At 46.2% G+C, this 21,501-nt stretch overlaps 1 protein-coding gene across 2 annotated transcripts in view; it reads right to left on the bottom strand.

The window, feature by feature from the left end:
- Nucleotides 1-21,501, bottom strand: part of GRHL3 (grainyhead like transcription factor 3) — a 73,491-nt gene that overhangs the window by 40,654 nt on the left and 11,336 nt on the right. For both annotated transcript variants that reach the window (XM_015424853.1, XM_015424854.1), the window contains exon 2: nucleotides 1,588-1,774. In XM_015424853.1, coding sequence (XP_015280339.1) covers nucleotides 1,588-1,774 — 187 coding nt within the window. The remainder of the gene's footprint in view (nucleotides 1-1,587; nucleotides 1,775-21,501) is intronic.

Below are 21,501 nucleotides of genomic sequence, written 5' to 3'. Positions count from 1 at the left end.
TGCCAACATTATACTTCTGCAGTTTCTAGATATCTGGGGTGGAGGGAGCCAAGCCAGTTAGTGGGATAACACCAACATAAGTTTGTAGTGGTAGATAAGCCATTCATTGACCCATAAGAGTAATGAGGTGATGACTGGGAGTAAAAATGTTCAGGTCCCCAAACTACCCAATAGACCTCTGATGGTGTAGATGTACAAAGCAAGGCCCCTCCTAAGGACCCCAAAATGCAGAAAGGAGCATATGCACAGTGCCACTCCTTCACATACCAAGAGTATGATGAGAACCTCAGTTAATGGCTTCTTCAGTGTTATTCTAAACAGAGTCCATTGAAGTCAATGGGCTTAGAAGGGTGTAATTCTGATTAGGACTGCACTGTTAAGAGGCCTAGTGTACACTTTTTAAATATTTCATTTTCCCACCAGGACTTTTTTGAGCCCAGAGAATAGTGCAAAAACTTCCTACAGCATTCCTGAAGTGGAACAGGGCTGCATTCAACCAGTTATTGCTTGGGAGGCTACCTGAGAACTCCTACACAGAATGAACTTCTCAAAGGAAGAATAAGGTACAGCTCCCTGCAACCAACACCAACGGCAGCTAGGATTTTCCAACCCAAGACCAGCAAATGCTGGGAGATTTTGGGGCCAGTGCCTGGGGATGTGGTAATTCTGGAGAAACACAATGTCACTTCTGGATGATACTCTAGAAATTTCACCAAACTCCATGGTCTTTATCATAGAGAATGCAGAAGTTTCTACAGCAGCATTGAGGATGTGATGTCACTTCTGGATGGAGGAAAACAGATATGAAGTTACTTCCATATGATACTCTATGAATCTCCACCTGTCTCTACAATCTTTTACCAAAGAGATTGAGAGGCATCCTAGAATGTCACCATTGGTACCAAGTCCCACCCCATTTTTCTCCTACTGCCCAAACTATCAAGGATAGGGGACTAAAAGGCAGGGTGAGAGGTTGCCTGCTGCCCCTGGCCAAACAGTAAGCCTAATAACAGCCCACTAGTTTCTGCCAGTGCCCACTGCTGCTGATTTGCATGCCCTAACTCCACTGACTTGCTTGACCTGCCTGCAAGCACTCCACCCTTCATGCTCCCAGCTGTATACACTGCCCAGCATAGGAAAAGGTATGTGGGTGGTACAGGAATCTATGAACATGGGCTGTGAGAGGGCTTGTGAGAGGGGGCTGGGGAACGATTCACAGGCATATGGGTTGGTAGTTGCAAATGGAGGCATAAGCAAAGAAGGGAAGGGGGGCTCTGTGGACTCTCTGTCCAGCTCCCCCACCCCCCGTCTGGAACGTGTAGACAATGTTTCTGCAGATGCAAGGATTTTTGCACAAGGCGCATGATGTTCCAGACTTTCCCCCCCCGCAGAACCATGAAACAGTGCACCCCCCAGGAATACAATCGGGGGGGGGGGGCATTTTGAGTTGCTGTAAGACAAAGAAGGTGGGAAAATGGTGCTCTGTGGGTGGAAATGCCTCATCTGGGTCCAATGTTTGTCCTACAAGAAACGTCAAATGAGACAGTCAATGTTATTTCCAGGTCTAATGCTGGTTGCATTTCATACCATGTAATAGTCATAGAGGAGACTCAGGGCGGCCACACTGTCGTCATCTCCGTTGACCCTCATCATAGCCTTGGTGGCTGCCGTCAGGGGGTTCTCAAGGTAGCTCTTCCAAGCCTCATCTTCATTCACATAGGAGTATTTTGGGAAGCCCATCCCATCATTCTTCAGAAGGCGCACAGATCTGAAACTGAGTTGAAACACAAAGGGCAAATGTTGATCTCCAAGATCTTTCAGGGGACATTTTTATCAGCATACCTTTTCTTTCTCATTGCCACTGAAAATGTATGAGCCAACTTGAAGGGAGGTATGAAGAACCGGATATGCCCAGTGAGAGCAGAGATCTTATTCTCATTGGTACATGATTCCCTTTTCCTCCCTAATGGGTACCTATCATTCGCCCCTCCTTTGTTTCTTTTATCCTAACAACCCTCTGAGGTAGGTTAGGCTGAGGGCCTGTGACCGGCCCAAGTTCATCTAGTAAACTCTCATGGCACAATGGAGATTCAAAATCTGGTCCTCCCAGATCCTACCCTGACACACTAACCACTACACCTTGTTGCTCTCACATGGCTATTCTAATTTTGCATACAGCCCCCAAGAAAAAGAGAATTCTAAGTCTGCAGATCCTGTCTCGGACCTTCAGAGGGCCCCGTTAACTCAGAGGAACCAGCCTTTCTCTCACCATCTTTCATCTAAGTGCATCAGGAGGGTGATTATATAGATTGCTCTTTATGACATTCTTGTGACGCAACTGTAAAATCTCAATTATGAAAAGCCCCTCAGACATATTATGAAATCCAAGGGGGAACAACGGCTTGAGAATGGAGGAACACAACACATCTGGGCTTGTTTCCCCTTTTCGCCTCTTGTTTGCTGAACATTCAGCTGATTATTTGGTTCTGGAGATTTACATCACACCCCGCCCAAAAGGTGTGGAACAAATCCATGGCAACGTAAAAGTCAGAAGATATCAAGTGTCCCAAACACCACTGCCACTCCACTCTCCAAAAAATTTAACCCTAGACACCAATAGGTAATAAGAAACAACAACCCTGGTTAAACAGGGAACAGTCATAGAATCACCAAGCGATCCTCTTCTTCAGATACTGCAAGTAAGGAGAGAGCCAGCATGATATAGTGGTTCGAGTGCTGGGCTAGGATCTAGGAGACCAAGTTCAAATCTCTACTCTATCATGGCACTTGCTGGGTGGTCTTGGGCCAGTTACACACTCTCAGGGCACCACTAGATGTTTTGGCATACCCAGGTCTGTCCTAGGAATGCTGCCACCATTTTAGAGACCTTCTTACAGCCATTTCAGCACCTGAAAAGCATCGGGGGGGGGATGGGGGGGATGGACAACAAGGGTTGCCCTTGTCCAAATCCTCTCTTCTATAAGCTCCTTGAGGGGGACCCATTTCCTTGCTTATTATGCCATACAAATATACAATCGGTGTTAACAACAACAACAACAACAACAACAACAGTTATTCCTTTTCCTCCTAGCCACATGAACACACACAAAGGTCATGCTGTATCACTGAGGCACAGCCCCCTCCCTTGAACCCACAAAGCGGCCTCTTCTGCTGAGTCAGACCCCTCGGTCTTGTCTGCTCTGACTGGCAGCAGCCTCTCCAGGGTCTCAAGTCACGGTCCCTCACATGGCTTCCTTACCTGATTTTATCTGGACCTACTAGGGGTCAAACCTGAGACCTTATGTGTGACACGGCCACACTCCTCCCCTCAAATGAAGTATGAATATATTTATTTACCTGATACCCCACCTTTCTCCACAACAGGGACCCAAAGTGTCTTACACCATTCTCTTCACAACAACCCTGTGAGGTAGGTTAGGCTGAGAGTGTGTGTCTGGCCCCAGGGCACCTCAGGCTTTTATAGCATTACCAGCCATGAACAGCAAACAATCAAGCTTTTGCTTAGAATCATAGAATCAGAGAGTTGGAAGGGATCTCCAGGGTCATCTAGTCCAACCCGCTGCACAATGCAGGAAATTCACAAATACCTCCCCCTCCACACCCGCAGTGACCGCTGTTCCACACTCAGAAGATGACAAAAAATATCGTCCAACATACCTTCGGGACCGCCTTTCCCCGTATATACCCCAGAGAGCACTACGGTCGAGGTCGCAAAATCTGTTGACCATCCCTGGCCCGAGGGAGGTTAAGTTAGCCATCACCAGGGCTGGAGCCTTTTCAGTGGCGGCCCCGACCTGGTGGAACGAGCTCCCGGAGGAGATCAGGGCCCTGTGGGATCTTTTACAGTTCCGCAGGGCCTGCAAGACGGAGCTCTTCCGCCAGGCATTTAAGTAGGGGCCGCCGCTGTTATAGGCTCATGGCACTGCAGGTTACTGCAGAACATTACATCAACACGGCCTGTGGAGTAACAACGAGATGGCTTGATGACAGAAGCCATTAGTGGACATCAGGGCAATGGCAAGTGATTCTGCAACTTATTATTGAAATGAATTTTAATCTGCCGCCTGCACTTTGTATTTATAATGTTTTATGGTATTTGTACATTGTATTTTGTATTTTGTATTTTGTATATTATGTATTTTAATGTAAAGTAACTGGTATTTTATTGGAAGCCGCCCTGAGCCCGCTTGCGGGGAGGGCAGGGTATAAATTTGAAGAAATAAATAAATAAATAAATAAATAACTCATGTTCAGTGTATGGTCTACTAAGACCCCTAGATCCTTTTTGCACATACTACTGCCAAGATAAGTCTCCCCCATTCTATAATTATGCTTTTCATTTTTCCTACCTAAATGCAGAACTTTACATTTATCCCCACTGAAATTAATTTTATTTGGTTAAACCCAGTTTTTCCAGCTTCTGTGATAACTTCTCAGACCTTGGGTCAAACAAATGGATCCTATCTCCCTTTGTTCCAGAGAACAAGCATAAAATGTACTGGATGAATTTTGAAAACCAGTTTAAATCTCTGCTCAGCCAAAAAGCTCACTGGATGACCTTGAGCCAGTCACTATCTATCTGCCTAAACCACCCCAAAGGGTTGCTGTGAGGATAAAGAACAGGAAGAACTTTCTGAGGATTTTTTTAAATCTTCAGTGAGGATGATGGGGAAGTGAACAAGAAGCAGCAGAGCACAGTCAAAGGGGACGGAGACAAATACTTCTTTGCCAAACCCCACCCTCTTGCATAGAGGTGCCGTGGCCGCAGGGGCAAGTCTTTTCCCCTAGAGCGCTCTTGACTCCAAAATCCCAGAACAAAACAGGAACTATGATTTGCTGCTGAGAGTCACCAACCATGGAGAGGCCTTTTAAGAAGGCTAGCTGGCTGGGAAGATTTTCTCCTCCAGAATAATCTTTTCAGTAGAACATGCAAAACTGGGCCATAGCTATGGAGGAGCAAATTTGTATGTACAAGCAGAGGGTCTTTTTCAAAGGTGCAAAGCAGATTGTAGGTAGTATGTACAAGCAGAGGGTCTTTTTCAAAGGTACCAGTTTGCCCTGCTTCCAAGGAATTCACCCATTTTTCCCACCCCCTTTCTTGGACGATGCCTGCTAAAGACACGGATGAAATATTACAGCAGTGGTGTTCCTCATAAGTAGCAATTGTGTGAAAGCTTCAGGCCCCATCGGTGTTCATAATCAACCACCATCTAATATTTCTGAATGTGTGTCATCTTGGATTACCAACTGACCATGGTTGGAAACCAGTGGGAGATTGAAGGGGGCAGGGCCTTACCCTTTTGGCATTGGTGCAACACCCTAGTATTTGCCCAAAACTCTATGGTTTAACTACAGAGTTTTGGGTACATGCTAGAGCATTGCCTGACGCAATGACATTACTTCTGGGTTGCACCAAAAATGACGTCAGGGCACTGGGGCAACACCTCCTCCCCCATTTTCCCTGGTATATGACTGACTGAGCAGCAGTGAGCAGTGGAGGGAGGGAGAGAGACCTAATCTCTTTAGCCATGGCTCAGGGTGGAGCATCTGACTGAGCAACAGAAGGTCCTAGGTTCAATCCCTGGCAGCTCCAGTAAAAAGGATCGAGTAATAGGTAGTATGAAAGACTCCCACCGAAGACCCAGAAAAGCGGCTGCCAGTCAGAGTAGACAATACTGTCCTTGACAGCTCAAAGGCCTGACACAGAAGAAGGCAGCTTCATGAGCCTTTAATGGCAAGCTGCTTGTACAACATGGCCCAAATTCATTTGCAGTTAAAAACTGAAAGCAAAACTTGTCTCTTTAAGCTTTTACAGAGAGGACTTAAAAAAAAAAAAACAGCAATTGCACCAGCCTGAATCACCCAACAGCTTTTTCCTTTCTTCAACTGTGGCCAGGAGTGCAAAGAAGGAAAAATCCAACCCAAATCTCCAAGGGCAAAAAGCTCCACACTCTGATTTGTGTCTTTTATGTCCGTGCACAGACAACAGCCTCCCATCTGCATTCCCCCACCTCTCTCCTTCTGGGACGATGCTCTAAAGCCAGCTGGTTTCACCCACTGCCTAAAAACTCTTAACAGGTGTGTTTTTTTCTTTTGTGAGTTTCGTTGTCTTTAAATTTTCTCACGGCAGCCCTTCCTCCCCTTAGTGCCGCCCCGACTGTCTCCAAGGAGCACACGTTAGGATGACTCAGGTTTCATCACCATTGACTTTGTTGAATCCTGTTCAGACAAGAACCTTCACCCAGAGTGAATCCCAAATATTCACACGAAAAGGGGGGGGGGAGAGCAGAAGAGTCAGCACTGATGCTGATTAGCCCAGGGGTGAGCACAGTTTAATCTTGCGTGGTCCTCATTTGTATATTACTAGAATCCCGAACGTGATTTTTGCATTTTTTTTACAAAGCAAGAGTTTATGTATGTAAAGCATCTGTATTCAGTAAGCCCAAACATGCAATTCTTCTTAAGAAATGCATTCAGTTCAGTGGCGGATCGACCTTTTAGCTCCCTGGGAATGTTTCCGGAGGGGTGCTCCCAAGGAAGGTTTAGGCTATTGAGCCAAGTGACATCTCATGTGGCAGCAGCCCTGCAGGATCTGTTTGGCTTGGAGCCGGGCTGCAGTAACCATAACAAAGGACCCTGGTAATCACCATAGGGTCCACTTGGCTCAGACCCTCATCTTCGTCAACACCTCCCAGGTTTCAGCCAAGCAGACCTGGCCAGTGCGGCATAGGGTCAGACTAGGCTACATGGGACACAGGTTCGAATGCCCACTCTGCTATGGAAGCTGACTAGGTAATATCTTATTTTGTGTTATACTGGCCTATGACCTTAATAAAGAATATGGATACTGATACTGACTTTGGGCCTGTCACTCTCTCCCAGACTAATCTACCTCACAGGGTTGTTGTGAGGATAAAATGGAGGAGGGAAGAATGGCTGTTTCGGGTCCCCTTCAGGAAGAAAGGTGGAGTATAAATGAAGTAAATAAATACAAAAATGAAGCACCACCAATATTTCTGGTGCCACTTGGCTCCGCTTGCTCAAGGACTGCTTTATAGTGTGAATCCAAAGCAGAGTTACACCCTTCCGAGTCCATTAAAGTCAACTTTGTGCAGGATTGTCCTAGCAACATACTAATCCATCCCCCCTCCGGCAGTGCCTTCCTACATCAAACCCAAGTCCATCTACTACAGAACTCTTGGGAAGAATCTCAGCAACCATAGGGCACTAGGACCACTGGAAAGATCTTTTGTCCATGCCACTCAATCGTATCTGGACTTACTCCTTGTAAGTAGACTTTATATAGTACTAGCCTGCTACCCATGCTTCGCTACGGTATTCAAGTTCCGTAAATCCAGTTATAATACTGATGATGTGAAATCTGAAATGTGACATTTGTTGTAGGAATTCTAACGGAGAAGATTGTAGTGTAAGAAATAAAGTGAGACATACGTACTTTTTTTCTCTCTCTACCGAAGGACCTCTCTCTAGACCACATTAGTGGTTCTGCCCTCAGGTGCTAGGTGCTTAGTGAGCTCACTCTGGAGCAGGCCACATAGAACTGTCCATTTAAGAAGCAGTCGTCTGTTAAGTCAACTCCTGCTACCTTCCGCGAAAGTGATGGCCTCTCTACTTGTGTTCCTGGATTGTTTTGCTCATATGGAGACTGTGTTGTTCTGAGCACCTCAGGGTGATCTTGCTGGTACTTGGCCTGTGCAGCTCAGTGCACTGCAGGAGTACTATGTGCAAAAATCTTTGCTGCATTCCTAAATTGCCTCCTCCTGGCAGCTGCCTGTCCAGTGTAGGAGGAGGAGGGGGTAGGAGTATTAGAAGCCACTGTGGAGACGGGGCTGGCAGGATCACTAAGGCATTACTGCTGGGGCGGGCTCCCTCGTGGCTTTAAGCACCCTGTGACCGCTGCTGCACCTGACAGACAACTACCTGTTAGGTGTAGGAGGTGGGGGGAGTGTGTTGGAAGCCATCAGAGAGGCATTACTGGAGCACATTTTACCCCTTTTGACCCACTTAGGGGTCGAATTTCTAAAAATCCCTTCTTAGTGAGTATCTACATCACGGTAGGAGCGCTCTCCCCAAATTTCATGTTTCTAGGTCCAGGGGTTTGGCCTGGGCGTTGACTTTATGGTGAGGGGACTTTCTTTTATATATATATAGATTGAGGATCACCCAAACACGGAGAGAAGAAAATTACCTGCCTATTCAGTATATGATAAGGCAGAGCTCTCCAGCTCCATGTTCTTTGATCATACTTGTCAATATCTGAAGATACATGTGAGATAAGATTTACAGTTCTGACTGCAAGCTGGAGATTTCCACATCTGCTGAAAAGTGTAAACACCCAATAAAACTAGGCCACACATTCCAGTATTTAAGATACTTTTTCTTCGAGGTTCCAAAAAGTATGCTAAAAGCAAACAAAACCTATGCCTTCCCATCTAAAAAGCTACCTACTCATTCAGCGCTGATTGCCAATTTGTATTACTGGTTATAAAGAGTGATTTAAGTTAATTCAAGTTAATTCAGCTTTCTGACTTTTTAATTTATCAACTAAGAAGCTTTTGAGGAGCATGCTGCAGATTGCAAAGCAACTTAGTTTAGTTTTGGCAAGGATTTCAATCAGTGCAAAACCTGGTTTATGACGCATCAGCAAAGACATAACAGAGCCTGCCCTGAGGCTTTACCCCCAACAAACTTGGCAAATATCACCCCTACAGCCAGACTCCCACCCCCTTATTCCTTACATGTGAGAAACATACTGCACTGCAGGGCTGGCACACATGAAGCTGTCTTGTACTGAATCAGAACCTTGGTCCGTCAGAAGCAGTATTGTCTACTCAGCTCTCCAATATATCAGGGACAGGTTTTTCACATCACCTACTATCATACCCTTTTAAGTTGAGATGCTGGAGATTGAACCCAGGACCTCCTGCTTGCCAAGCAGATGTTCTACCACTGTGCCACAGTCCCTCCCCCTGGGGTCAGGGCTACCACGAGTCTCACAGAACAAAATAAAAGGAACCTTTCCAGGTTTTGCATTCTGCATCAGAGCACCTTCTCTAAATGATCTCAGAGACTAAGTGGGTGGAGACTGGGAACAGGGCCTTTATAGTGGTGGATCCCCATCTATGCAATGCCAGTTGGGTGTAGTGGTTAAGTGCGCGGACTCTAATCTGGGAGAACTGGGTTTGATTCCGCACTCCTCCACTTGCACCTGGCTGGATGACCTTGGGCAAGGCATAGTTCTGATAAGAGCTGTTCTTGAAAAAGAGCAGTTTCTGTCAAGAGCTCTCTCAGCCCCACCTACCTCACAGGGTGTCTGTTGTGGGGAGGGGAAGGGAAAGGAGTTTGTAAGCCGCTCTGAGACACCTTTGGGTAGTGAAGGGCGGGGTATAAATCCAATCTCCTCTCCTCCTCCTCCAGTAGCTTTCCCAGAAAGATTTCTGAGGCCCCTAATCTCTTTGAGAAGATTCCCCCCCCCAAGACCTCCCATCGCTTGATTTGCAGCTCTTCTATTTTAATCTGACTGTTATGCCGTTCTGTGATTAGTTTTATGGACGCTCTCAGCTGCATTAAGTCTATTTCCTTATGATTCTGCAGTTCTTAAATCTGATTTTATCGTATGCTGCCTTAGAGACTTTTCATAAAGGTGGCCTGTAAAATCTTAAATAAATAAATAATCTCTGGAGGGTTGTGGGTTTTGTTTTTTGTTTTTTAAATCTCCTCAAGAGGCCCAGGATGAAGAGCTCTTGGCATTAATTCCTAACTGTAAAATGTGACTAACAGCCAGGCTCTGAATTGTGTTGTGGGAACAAATCTCAGATTAAGGTGCCACAAAATGATGGAGTCGCAGAAACACTCAGTCCCCTGCTTGTCTCTGCCCCCAGATAGTAGCATCTTTCTTCTCTAGTGGAGAGAGGACCCCTGCAGAATGCCCCAAGTCCTTCTCCCACCCATCCTGCAGACTTGGTCACGCTGATCTTGAGCTCTATGTACTGTGTGTGTGTGCTCAGTCTCTCCGGCAAAACAAACTTTCTTTTTTACAAGCTGTCCTCTTTTGTGTAGCTGTCAGACTAAAAGGGACGATGGAGGACTGAGTGGGAGGGAAATCTGCTGTTGTAACATATGCCTCAGACAAGGTCACCTTTGTCAAAGCAATGCCCTTTTTTTTTAAAAAAAAAGCATCCTTCAATTCCTATTCGGAGTGGCACATGAAAACAGTGCCCATGGATGAGCAGTCGATATGTCTGCAGCATACCTTCTGCAAGTGCCCATGTGCAACTGGGCACTGTAGAAGCCATCGAGAGCTCTGCCATTTTGCAAGGTCCCAACCAATGTTCCCTCTAAGCTTTGGAGTCTTGTGAGCAAAAATTCTACTTTGTGAGCTACTGGCATTAAAGCTGTGAGCGAGCGATTTGGCTCCTGCATAAATTAGTTTGCTCTGGAGCCATCCTTCCTGAGCTAAAACAAAAATGTGTGAGCCAGAGGCTAAAAAACTGTGAGCTAGCTCACACTAACTCCGCTTAGAGGGAACACTGGTCCCAACTGCACATACCATTTGTATGCACACTTGTTCTGCAGAACTCCTGTAGATGCTCTAGGCTTTCCAACTCTGATTTAGGAAGTTTCTGGAGATTCAGGGGTGGTACCTGGAAAAGGTATGTGATGCCATAGAATCTGTCCTCCCAAGCTGCCATGTCCTCCAGGGAGACTGATCTCTGTCACCTGGAGATTTGTTATGATTCTGGGAGAATTCCAGGGCCCAGCTGGAGGTTGGTAAATTATGGTGCTCTCGTGCTCCTGATTCTAGGCATTCATTTCTGTACACATGTGGCACACACACAGTACTAGAGCAATTCACCAATACGTAGCTAGATTTGTGTTCTCAAAAATGCATTTCGATTGTAGGCCAATCAATAGACCAACTTATCCCATCTACTTGACTCTATAAACTTTCTTGAAAAAATTAGGTTGTTGCTCTATATTTTTATTCCAGTCTCCTGGATTTTTTCTTGTCATATTCTCACAACAGCCCTATAAGGTAGGTTGGGCTGAGAGTAGGTGACTGGCCCAAGGTCACCCAGTGACTTTCCATGGCAGAGTGGGATTTGAACGTAGTTCTCCCCATATGCTAGTATGATAGTTTAGCTGGTTGTCACATTAGCTTTGATGCACATCTGGTCCAGTACATTTTCCTTTCTTTTTGACAGGCTGGTAAGTTTTTATGGACATTTCCAAAGCTGGCCTACACACTTTCATCAAGTCTGACCTCATTTCGACATACTTAAGTACTTCATTTATACTCCACTTGGGGACCCAATGGGGACCCAAAACAGCTTACGTGATCTCATCTCTTCCATTTTTGTCTGCACAACAATCCTGTGAGGTCAGTTAAGCTGAGAGTAATAAACTTCTTGGACCTTTCCCATGTTACTGACCTGAGAGAGGTTTATGAAGCACTGAATGGATTTCCTCCCTTTTCCCTAATACGAGAACTCCGAACCACACAATGAAATTGATTTGGCAGTAGGTCTAGGACAAACAAAGTAACTCAGCACACAAGACACAAATAGGTTATGCAACTGATGCTACAAGGCCATGATAAAGGCTTTTGAAAAGGCATTAGACAAATTCATGGAAGACCAATAGGTCTATCAATGGCTGTTAGCTATTGCTAATGTGAGCCTCCGCATGCAGAGGCAGTGCAATTTGAAGTGTCAACCTGCAGGAAAAGTTCACTGCTCTCGTCTGCACTGGCAGCCTTCTCAGAGGCTTTTGGCTATGCTCTGGAAACCAAACCCTGGGCTAGGCTGAACTCTCTCTCTCTTTTAAGGATTTGTCATTTTCATTAGCTTTATTCTCCAGCATTATCTTGGGGTAGATCAGCTTTTTTTGTGGTCCCTCAAACAACTTGGCTTAAGAACCCTTTCACCGGCAGAAGTGGGTAAGGATGCCAGCCTCCAGGTGGGGCCTGGGGATTCCCCGGAATTACAACTCATCCTCAGACTACAGAGATCAGCTCCCCTGGAGAAAATGGATGCTTGGGAGGATGGATTCTGTGGCACTGTACCCCACTGAAGTCCTCTCCAGGCTCAATCCACAAATCCCCAGGAGTTTCCCAAGCTGGATCTGGCGATCTTACACCCCATCCCCCGCTGGCGACGGGGGGGGGGACCTGGCAACCCTAGAAGGGGGAGCAGAGTTGTCACTGTTGGGGATGGGTGGAGAAGGGGGCTCTCCAGTGCTGCCCCAGGGTAGTTGGTGGCAGGACCACGAGTTGGTTATGGCCTAGACAGGCCGTGCAACTTCCAACCTAGCTGGATCCAACATACAGAAAAACAAAACAAAACGCAACAAAACACAAACATTTGTCCAGGGACCCCTGGTTTTGGCTCAGCCATTGCCCAGCATCCCTGGCCCTAACCACAAGACCTCCGGTATTGCTGGTCCATTTCTAACCCAGCATAGTTCTTGCTTTTCAGTGGGATTCACAAGAGCTTCCTAGTCATTTTCAATATCTTGCTAGGGAGACACGGTGGGGATCTGCAGAGCCATTCCACGAACAGCAGTGCTCCCCTCCCCGAGGCAAGAGGCCTTCTGTTGACACAAGAATCCATGTGAAGGCCCCTTGCCCTGGGGGAATGTACCATTGTTTGTGCAATGATCTAATATGTGGAACAAGACAACAAGGTAGTCAAATTGGAAGATAACCTGTTCCCTCCCTTCTCTACACCTGCTTCTACACAAATGCATATGAATATGCAGTCTCTTCTTCCTCAAACTCTTCTAAAATTTTTGTTGCCCTCCTTACGTTCAACTCCAGTGATAACATTATCCCAGATCAAAGCTGAAAACAGAGACACTCTCATTTGCCTAACTGTACATATAATCCATGTCTGTTTACATAAACTTAGAAATCACACACAGCCTTGCTTCTTACATCAGGCAAAAACAACAACAACAACAACACATCACTGTACAGTGCACACAAGAAACCCCTCTTCCATTAAGAGGTCTGTCCCATCGCACAGTCCACCTTCTACATTTAAAATCACAGCTGTTTTTAAAAAGCATCAGAAAATCTGGTACAGCACAAAGGATGCTGGCTTTAATCAGGCAACTAATTGAGACAGTATAAATGCCCATGGGGCAGAAGAAACAGACAGTGCCGATTCCAGCAAAGGAGAAAACAGAGGTGCCGAGCACCATCCTGTTCTGTACTCTCTTTATGACTATCAAGCAAATCGAATCAGGTCCTGGCCTCTAAAAGCACAGTGGGATAAAGAGAGGCATTTGCCCACTCTGCAGGGCTGGTTTTGGTCACACTCAAAGGTCAGCCCTGCTTTTTTCCTGCTTCCCACTTGTGGGAACCCTGTTCTTTCCCCCCATTTCTCTAAATTGGTGGTTGTGTTGGGCAGAGGGCTCCCCAGTAGTCCACTAGCTGTTTCCCAGAGGATCAGCTGGCACTGTTTGGGGTGAGCTGTGAAATGAAGCCTGAGCATCATAGAAGGAACTGTGTTTTATTCAGCCCCCAAATCTCAGGCTGGTAAGGAAGTGAGAGAAGGTTGCAAGGAATCCATAATGTCACAAGAGCAAAAAGTGTGTATGTCTGGAGCTCCAGAATATGGGCTATGCGACAGGGGCAGCCAAAATGGAACAACCCTCCTTTATTCCACAATCAAGACAAGTTTAGTTATGCTCTGTCCCCTCCCTTTGGAAATCTGGATACACCCTGTCCATTTTAAGATCAAGAGAGTAAGGGGACTAAATTCTGGCTGGTGAAATGATAGGAGGGAGAAATTTGGCAGAGGCACCTTCTCCCGTAGTTCCACATCTGTGAGAAAAGCTGTTCCATTCTGCACAAGCTAATTAAGTCACAGGAGTCCTGTACAGACGATCCTCACTAGGTCAGATCAAGCTGGGCCCCTCTCAGCCTGAAGTCTCCACACTAAACTCTGTGCAATCCAAATCCAGTTTCACACTAAAACTTTCAGCCTGCATGCACGTATACCCAGGGCTATTTTGGGGCAGGAACGCACAAGAACGGAGTTCCGGCTGGCTCCCAAGTTGGCCACGCCCAGCAGGAACTAATTAGCATAATAGGCCACACCCAACAGCAGAAACTCATTCGGATCGGCTACATTAGGGGTGTGTGGCCTAACATGCAAAGGAGTTCCTGCTACAAAAAAGCCCTGGGTTTGGACAACAAACAAGGTAAGCAGAATAACAAGCAAAAGGTGGGTATGGCTGGATAACCACACTTCTGGTAACATGGGGGTGCGGCCTAATGTGCTAATGAGCTGTGATGTCAGGGGTGTGGCCTATTATGCTAATGAGTTTCTGCTGTTGGGTGTGGCCTATTATGCTAATGAGTTCCTGCTGGGCTTTTTCTACAAAAAGAGCCCTGTAAGGCTACCGCACCACTTGCCTCTCTTTTGACATAGGCAGAACACCAGGACAATGAGTCGACAGGATGACTTTTCAAGCGAAGGCAGAGGTCCACTTCTTCCCATCATGTGACTCTGATGCTATGTTACTTTCTGTCTCATGCTCGCAACTCAGTGAGTGTGTGCTATCCTGCCACCTACGGATTAAAATAGGCCACAGCTCTGGAAATATTGAAGACCCCTGTATTAGAATCCCCCGACTCACCAGCAGGTTCCAACTTTGCAAAGCAAGCATCAGCACACTAGGAATAATGTGTCTCTTTTCATCGATCTGGAGCATGCATTCCTTCTTCAGAATGCAAACAGGATTATAATAAGGTTATTCTTTGCATGAATCCTACCAACCAAGAAGTGCCAGCTGATTTTCTGGGCACTTGCTAGTGGACTACTGAGGTCCTATCCTCTAAATATAACCACCAGTTTACAGAACACATCTGCCCTTGGTTTAGTAGGGAAGGAAAATATGGTTTTAAGTGCAAGTTCAGTACATACTTCTAACCTGTCCAATTAATGAGAAACAGGTGCTGTATCTTTTTTAAAAGGTACACTTGCAGGACTTGCCTCCAAAAATCTCCCCCCCCCCCAATATATGTTTTTTAAAAGAAAGCAAAAACACAAAGGCAATTGGCTTGGAAACAGATACCTTGTATCCAGGGTGACAAGCAGTTGATGGATTTAATAAAAGGCTTTAACCTTTTCATTCCCCCCCCCCAAAAAAAAGTATAACTCAACATTTTAATAGCACGCCTTGTTGCATGACAAAAATTTGCTCCTGGCAATCATGGTTTCGACCACAAAACCACAGCGGGGAGTAACTCTTGGTTAACTCTTTCAGGGCTGCCTGCTGCTGCTATCGTGACGCACATCTGGTTAATGGACAGGGCTTGACATGTTACAGTTTGGTCTTTTTGGGGGGCTACATGTAAGGAGTCCAATCTCCACCCTATTTTTCCTCCCAGCATATAGAATATGGTTGAAGGAAGTTTAGCTCTCTGGTCACATCTTTGTTTTGTAGATTTATGCACAAGTAAAATAAACTACAGAGTAGGGCCTCAGATTATGGTAAAAGTAAAGGTAAAGGTTCCCTTGCTTGAAAGCCAGTCGAGTCTGACTCTAGGGTTGCAGTGCTCATCTCCGTTTCAAAGCCGAAGAGCCAGCGCTGTCCGAAGACGTTTCCCTGGTCATGTGGCCGGCATGACTAAACACCAAGGCGCACAGAACGCTGTTACCTTCCCACCGAAGTGGTCCCTATTTATCTACTTGCAATTTCTTGCTTTCGAACTGCTAGGTTGGCAGATTATGGAGGGGTGTCTAAATACAAAAATAATTCAACATGACTAAACTGTCATTTTTTTTTTGTAATGTTTGTGGGGCCTCCAAAACTTGACATAATTTAGGGCCTCCACATGTCTCAATCCAGCCCTCTAGCCCTGGGCTTCTGCCATCACCTAGACTCTTAGAAGCCATTTCATGACACAGGCACTACGAAGGGATATTTGACTCAAAAAAGCTTATACCTTTAAAAAAAGCTTTGTTGGTCTCTAAGCTGCTACTGGACTCAATTCTAGCATTTCATGATGACACAGGCAAGGATGCCGTTTGTCTGCTTATAGTGGGAGGCCTCTGGGTGGCTTGGGACTCGCACCAGCCCTTGCCCCTCTGAGTGGGAGGAGAAAAGGCCCAGGCACGACACCTACCCAGAAACCTGGATGTGATTAAGCATGTCAGGGCAACGCTCTGCTAATCCCCAGAAAGAACCGTGGAGTTATTGGGGACAGCCAGAGCATTGTCTGACATACCTACTTATGTCACACAAGGGTTTGGGGGCAGATGTGACGCCACTAGATATCATTGTCCATTGCCTACCCAGAAAGCTTACAGGGATGCTGGAGGATGGCCTGGCATCTCTAGATAAAGGGCTATACAGATTTGCCTCTGAAAGTGTATTGTAACAAACAGAAGAAGAAGAAGAGATTAGATTTATACCCCACCCTTCACTACCCAAAGGTGTCTCAGAGCGGCTTACAAACTCCTTTCCTTTCCCTTCCCAACAACAGACACCCTGGCTGATTTCGCACTAGAGCTGCCTTGATGTTGCACCGCCATTTGCCCCAATACTATTGGTCAATTTCACACCCGGAGCTGTGGGGCTGCATTTTGACTCGCGGCTTCGCCCGATTTCCCCCGCAGTTTCGTGATCCTGTTTTTTGAGGATCACGAAACTGCAGAGGAAATTGGGCGAAGCAGCCCCATGGCTTCGGGTGTGAAATTGACCAATAGTATTGGGGCAAACGGCGGCGCAACATCGAGGCAGCTCTAGTGCGAAATCAGCCCCTGTGAGGTAGGTGGGGCTGAGAGACCTCTGACAGAAACTGCTCTTTTTTCAAGAACAGCTCTTATCAGAACTATGGCTTGCCCAAGGTCATCCAGCCAGGTGCAAGTGGAGGAGTGGGGAATCAAACTGTTCTCCCAGATTAGAGTCCGCGCATTTAACCACTACACCAATTCTTGTCCCCATACCTTAACAAACATGTGCATATGAGTGATTTTTTCATGAACTCTTATAGACTTAATCAGTGGCCAGTGAATGTAGGCCAAGGGGAGAATGTAGATGGTCTTGTTATCCTTACCAGGGAAGGTAGGGAAGAATAGACCAAGTTATACAGAGATCATGGTTTTGAATATTGCCCTCCTGGGGGAAAAAACCTCATTGGAGGTATTAAATTAGAACATAAAATAGTATGGCTTAGAAAAGGGGTGCCCATGCGCTGGATCAGGCCCTTGGAGGGCCTCAATCCACCCTGCAAGGACCTGGCTGTTTTCTGCTTCCTTTTTCAGTTCTGCTGCTGCTACCACGCCACAGCTTGCGTTACCAGTTTCTCTCAACCACACAGGAGAGATAGATAGGCAAGCCTCTCCTGTGTGATTGAGAGAGACTGGTAAAGAACTGGATGAGGCTCCTCCCCCCTCCTCCCGGGGGGGGGGGAAGGGCACAGCCAGGGCTTGTTTCCTGGCCAGGCTGCAGGAGACATGATCCAGTCTTTCTCAGTAAGAAAGCAATGTGAATTATTTTAGAGGAGGAATAACAACAAAACAGTGAGATGGATTACGCTGAGAGTGTGTGTTTAGACCAGGTTCATCCAGCACATTTCCTTTGTAGAAAGTTGTAGTTATTTCTCTGGGGAAGACTATAATTTTATAGACAAACACATAGCCCTTAGTCTGTGTCAGGATGCCTTCTCATGTTCTTGACCAGCACATGAAGCAACTTATGTACAAAAAGTTCCAATGCCCAGCCATTTCATGCTTACCCCTGGGTCCTAGGCTCAGAACACTGAGCATGAGATTTCAGTAATGAATGTCAATAAATCAAAAGTTTGCAGCTTACAGATACACGCCTGAACAGCATACTCAAGATTGCTACAGCACAGACATTTGGATACAATAATTCAGAGCAAGAGGTGTCAGTTATCAGAGACTGTTAAATAGACAATATTAGGACAGGGGTGTCGAAGTCATTGGAAATGTGTTATTTAAAGTTTAAAAAAAACTTTAATTGTGTTTGTGTCCTTTATAAAGTTTATATCTCTGCTACCTGGTATCACATTTTATGACACACATTGCCCAGCCCAACAAGGTCTCATTTATGTCATATCTGGCCCTCACAACAAATGAGTTCGACACCCCTGGCTTAGAAGTCTGAAGTCTTGCTTTTTTAAAGCAGTTTATCATGTATGTGTGTGGTGGGGGAAGCATTCTTTAAAAAGCCATGTTTCTCACTTACATCCTCTCTGTCTACTACGTTTTATTTCTCCTTTCCTCCAAGGAGCTCAGAGCAGCATATACGGTTTTCCCTTCCCCACTTTTCCTCACAGCAACCCCATGAAGTGGGTTAGGCTGAGAGTGTGTGGTTGTGCCATGGCAGTATGGGGATTTGAACTTGGGTCTCGCAGATCCTAGTCTGGTGTTGTTCAGTTGCACAGTAAAGTCCGACTCTTCATGACCCCATAGACCACATCACGACAGGCCGTCCTGTCTTCTGTCGTGCTCCGGAGTTTGCTTAAATTCATGTTCACTGCATCGATAACACTGTCTAACCATCTCATCCTTTGCCATCCCCTTCTTCCCCAGTTTGGTGTAGTTGTTAAGTGCGCAGACTCTAATCTCGGAGAACCGGGTTTGATTCCCCACTCCTCCACTTGCATCTGGCTGGATGACCTTGGGCAAGCCATAATTCTGGCACAGCTGTTCCTGAAAAAGAGCAGTTTCTGTCAAGAGCTCTCTCAGCCCCACCTACCTCACAGGGTGTCTGTTGTGGGGAGGGGAAGGGAAAGGAGTTTGTAAGCCGCTCTGAGACTCCTTTGGGTAGTAAAGGGCGGGGTATAAATCAAATCTCTTCTTCTCTTCTTCTTCTTTGACCTTCAGTCTTGCCCAGCATCAAGGTCTTCTCCAGTGAGTGCTCCCTTCTCAATTGGTGGCCAAAGTATTTGAGCGTCAGCTTCAGTATCTGGCCTTCCAGGGAACAGGCAGGGTTGATTTCTTTTAGGATTAATTGATTTGATCTCCTTGCAGTCCAAGGGACTCTCAAGAGTCTTCTCTAGCACCATAATTTGAAAGCTTCTATTCTTTGGCACTCAGCCTTCCTTATGGTCAGAAGCAGAGCTGACCCAGCTGAGCTCTGAGAAGGAGCAGGAGATAGAGCTGCTAGACGGGTGAGTGTTTTTTATTTACTTTCAGCTGAGATGATTTAGCTGAGAGGGTACCGTGTTTGGGAGTGTGTGGGTGAGTTGTGAGTTGTTGCAGAGTCCTGGCTGCTTGAGATAGGGTGTGAAAGGGTCATCGTTTGACTGTAATTGAATGCCTGGGTGAATTTGAATAGCTGCTGGCCACACCCTCTGCTGGGGGAAGCTCTTGGCCTGTGGCTCTCAGCCCAGGGGCTCTGTAAGAAGCCCAGGAAGAGCCAGAAAGCCAGGGCCCTAGTCTCCATGGGTTCCCAGTAAGGTAAGTAGACTTCTACAAGGCGAACCACATCAATATAAAGGGTTTTAAAAGGGGGATTATATATAATTATTATTTTTAAAGCAATTATGAAGCCAGAATGTCAGCAGGGGGTTGGGGGCTATCCAGTGTTTTGCACGGAGTGTCACATGTATGACTCTCTGCCCACTGAACTGAAATCTTGGGTATGTGCCCGGTGCAAGGAGCTCCTGGTTCTCAGGGAACAAGTTTGCTCCCTTGAGGCCAAGGTGGCAGACCCAGAGAAGCAGAGACAGTCAGGCGCACGGAGAAATCTAACAAGTTCCCAGGAGTCAAGTCCCACTCTGAATATGGCAGCCCCGCCACTGTCAGGGAGCATGAGAGTCGAGGGGAAACAGGGCACTGTGCTGCAGATAATGGGAATTTGCCCTCAGAAGGGTATCCTTTCACACCAAGGTACCATCCCTTGGCAGGGAGTGAGGGCGGGCTCTTGGTAGTTGGTGATTTAATCCTTAGGCAGGCAGACAGCTGGGTGGCGAACCCGCGTACTTACTTTATGGTTACTTGCCTGCCTGGTGCAAAGGTAGTGGACATTACGCATATTCTAGATAGGCTGGTAGATAGTGCTGGGGAGAAGCCAGTGGTTGTGGTACATGTTGGCACCAACAATGTGGGGAAATGCAGTCGTGAGGTCCTGGAGGAAACATTTAGGCTGCTAGGCAGGAAACGCAAGGCCAGGACCTCGAAGGTAGCCTTCTTGGAAGTGCTACCTGCTCCACACGCAGGGCCACAGAGACAGGCACAGATCAGGAGTCTCAGTGCGTGGATGAGACGATGGTGTAGGGGGGAAGGGTTCAAGTTTGTTAGGCACTGGGATGCTTTTTGGAACAAGAGGGAGCTGTACAAAAGGGACGGCCTCCACTTGTCCTGAGAAGGAACCAGGCTGCTGGTGCTTAAAATCAAAAAGGTTGCAGAGCAGTTTTTAAACTGAATATTGGGGGAAAGCCAAGGAGATGAAAAGTCTCTGGTTTGGGATGGCTCATTTCAAAGAGATTAAGGGGTAGCTGTTACTTCTATACAAGGAAAAGGAGACTATGGCTAACAATATGGACTGCCTGGCAAGGTCTCAAGGCAGCAAGAGGAAGGTTGTGGGCTTAACATGCATGGGAAACTATAGGTGTTTATACAAATACAAATACAATACCTTTATTGGCATAAAATATCAAATACAACGTGCAGCATAGAGCCTCAAGATAGGCTGGAGGGGGGTATCACATTCCGAATTGCCTTAATATGAGCCTCTCCTCCTAGATACCTCATAAAAGAAATTTGCTACAGGTTCAAGAATTTCTATATTATGCGAAGACAATAAAGAACTAATTTTATACTCATCAGATTGGCCCAAAAGGGGGTCCAACACAGGTTCAATATAAGCAACACGGATGTCATAGTGGAATTTACAGTACAAAAGCACATGTCCAATAGATTCAATTTCCCCCATCCCACATGGGCACAATCTATCTTTATAGGGAATTTTCTTGAACCTTCCCGATAAAACAGCTGAGGGAAGGACGTCAAACCGAGCTAGCATGAAAGACCTATGAAGATGGGGCTGAATCAGTCTTGCCAGATATCCTGAGGAAATGTGGCTGAAAGAGAGCCCCATACTCAAGGGAGAGCAATGTCTGTGCGCAAGTCTTCCTATAGGATTTCGGAATTAGTGTGCCCTCCCATCTGAGTATTTTGAATTTAAAAAGGCTCTACATCAGCTTTATAAAAACAAACAGAAGGCCTTCTTGTTAAAATGCTGGGAACTCCTCCTACAGGCTACTATTAATAACGATACTAGGAAATTTTGGTTCTTAATTTCCAATTCTATGGGAGAAAATTGCTCGCCTAGCTCCATAATAACTCCTGACTCCTGGGTTGAGTATTATGCAAAGATTTTCTATGAGACTGGGGGAAACACGATAGACGAGCCTGGGAGTTTGTTATTGCCCACCAGATCAAAAGATAGAGGAGGATTATAAAATGATGAATG

Source organism: Gekko japonicus, unplaced genomic scaffold (assembly GCF_001447785.1).
Source record: "Gekko japonicus isolate JY-2015 unplaced genomic scaffold, Gekko_japonicus_V1.1 scaffold1176, whole genome shotgun sequence".
In the NCBI taxonomy this organism is placed as follows: domain Eukaryota; kingdom Metazoa; phylum Chordata; class Lepidosauria; order Squamata; family Gekkonidae; genus Gekko; species Gekko japonicus.
The sequence above is the reverse complement of the archived record's forward strand: the minus strand, read 5'-3'. Positions and strand labels throughout refer to the sequence as shown.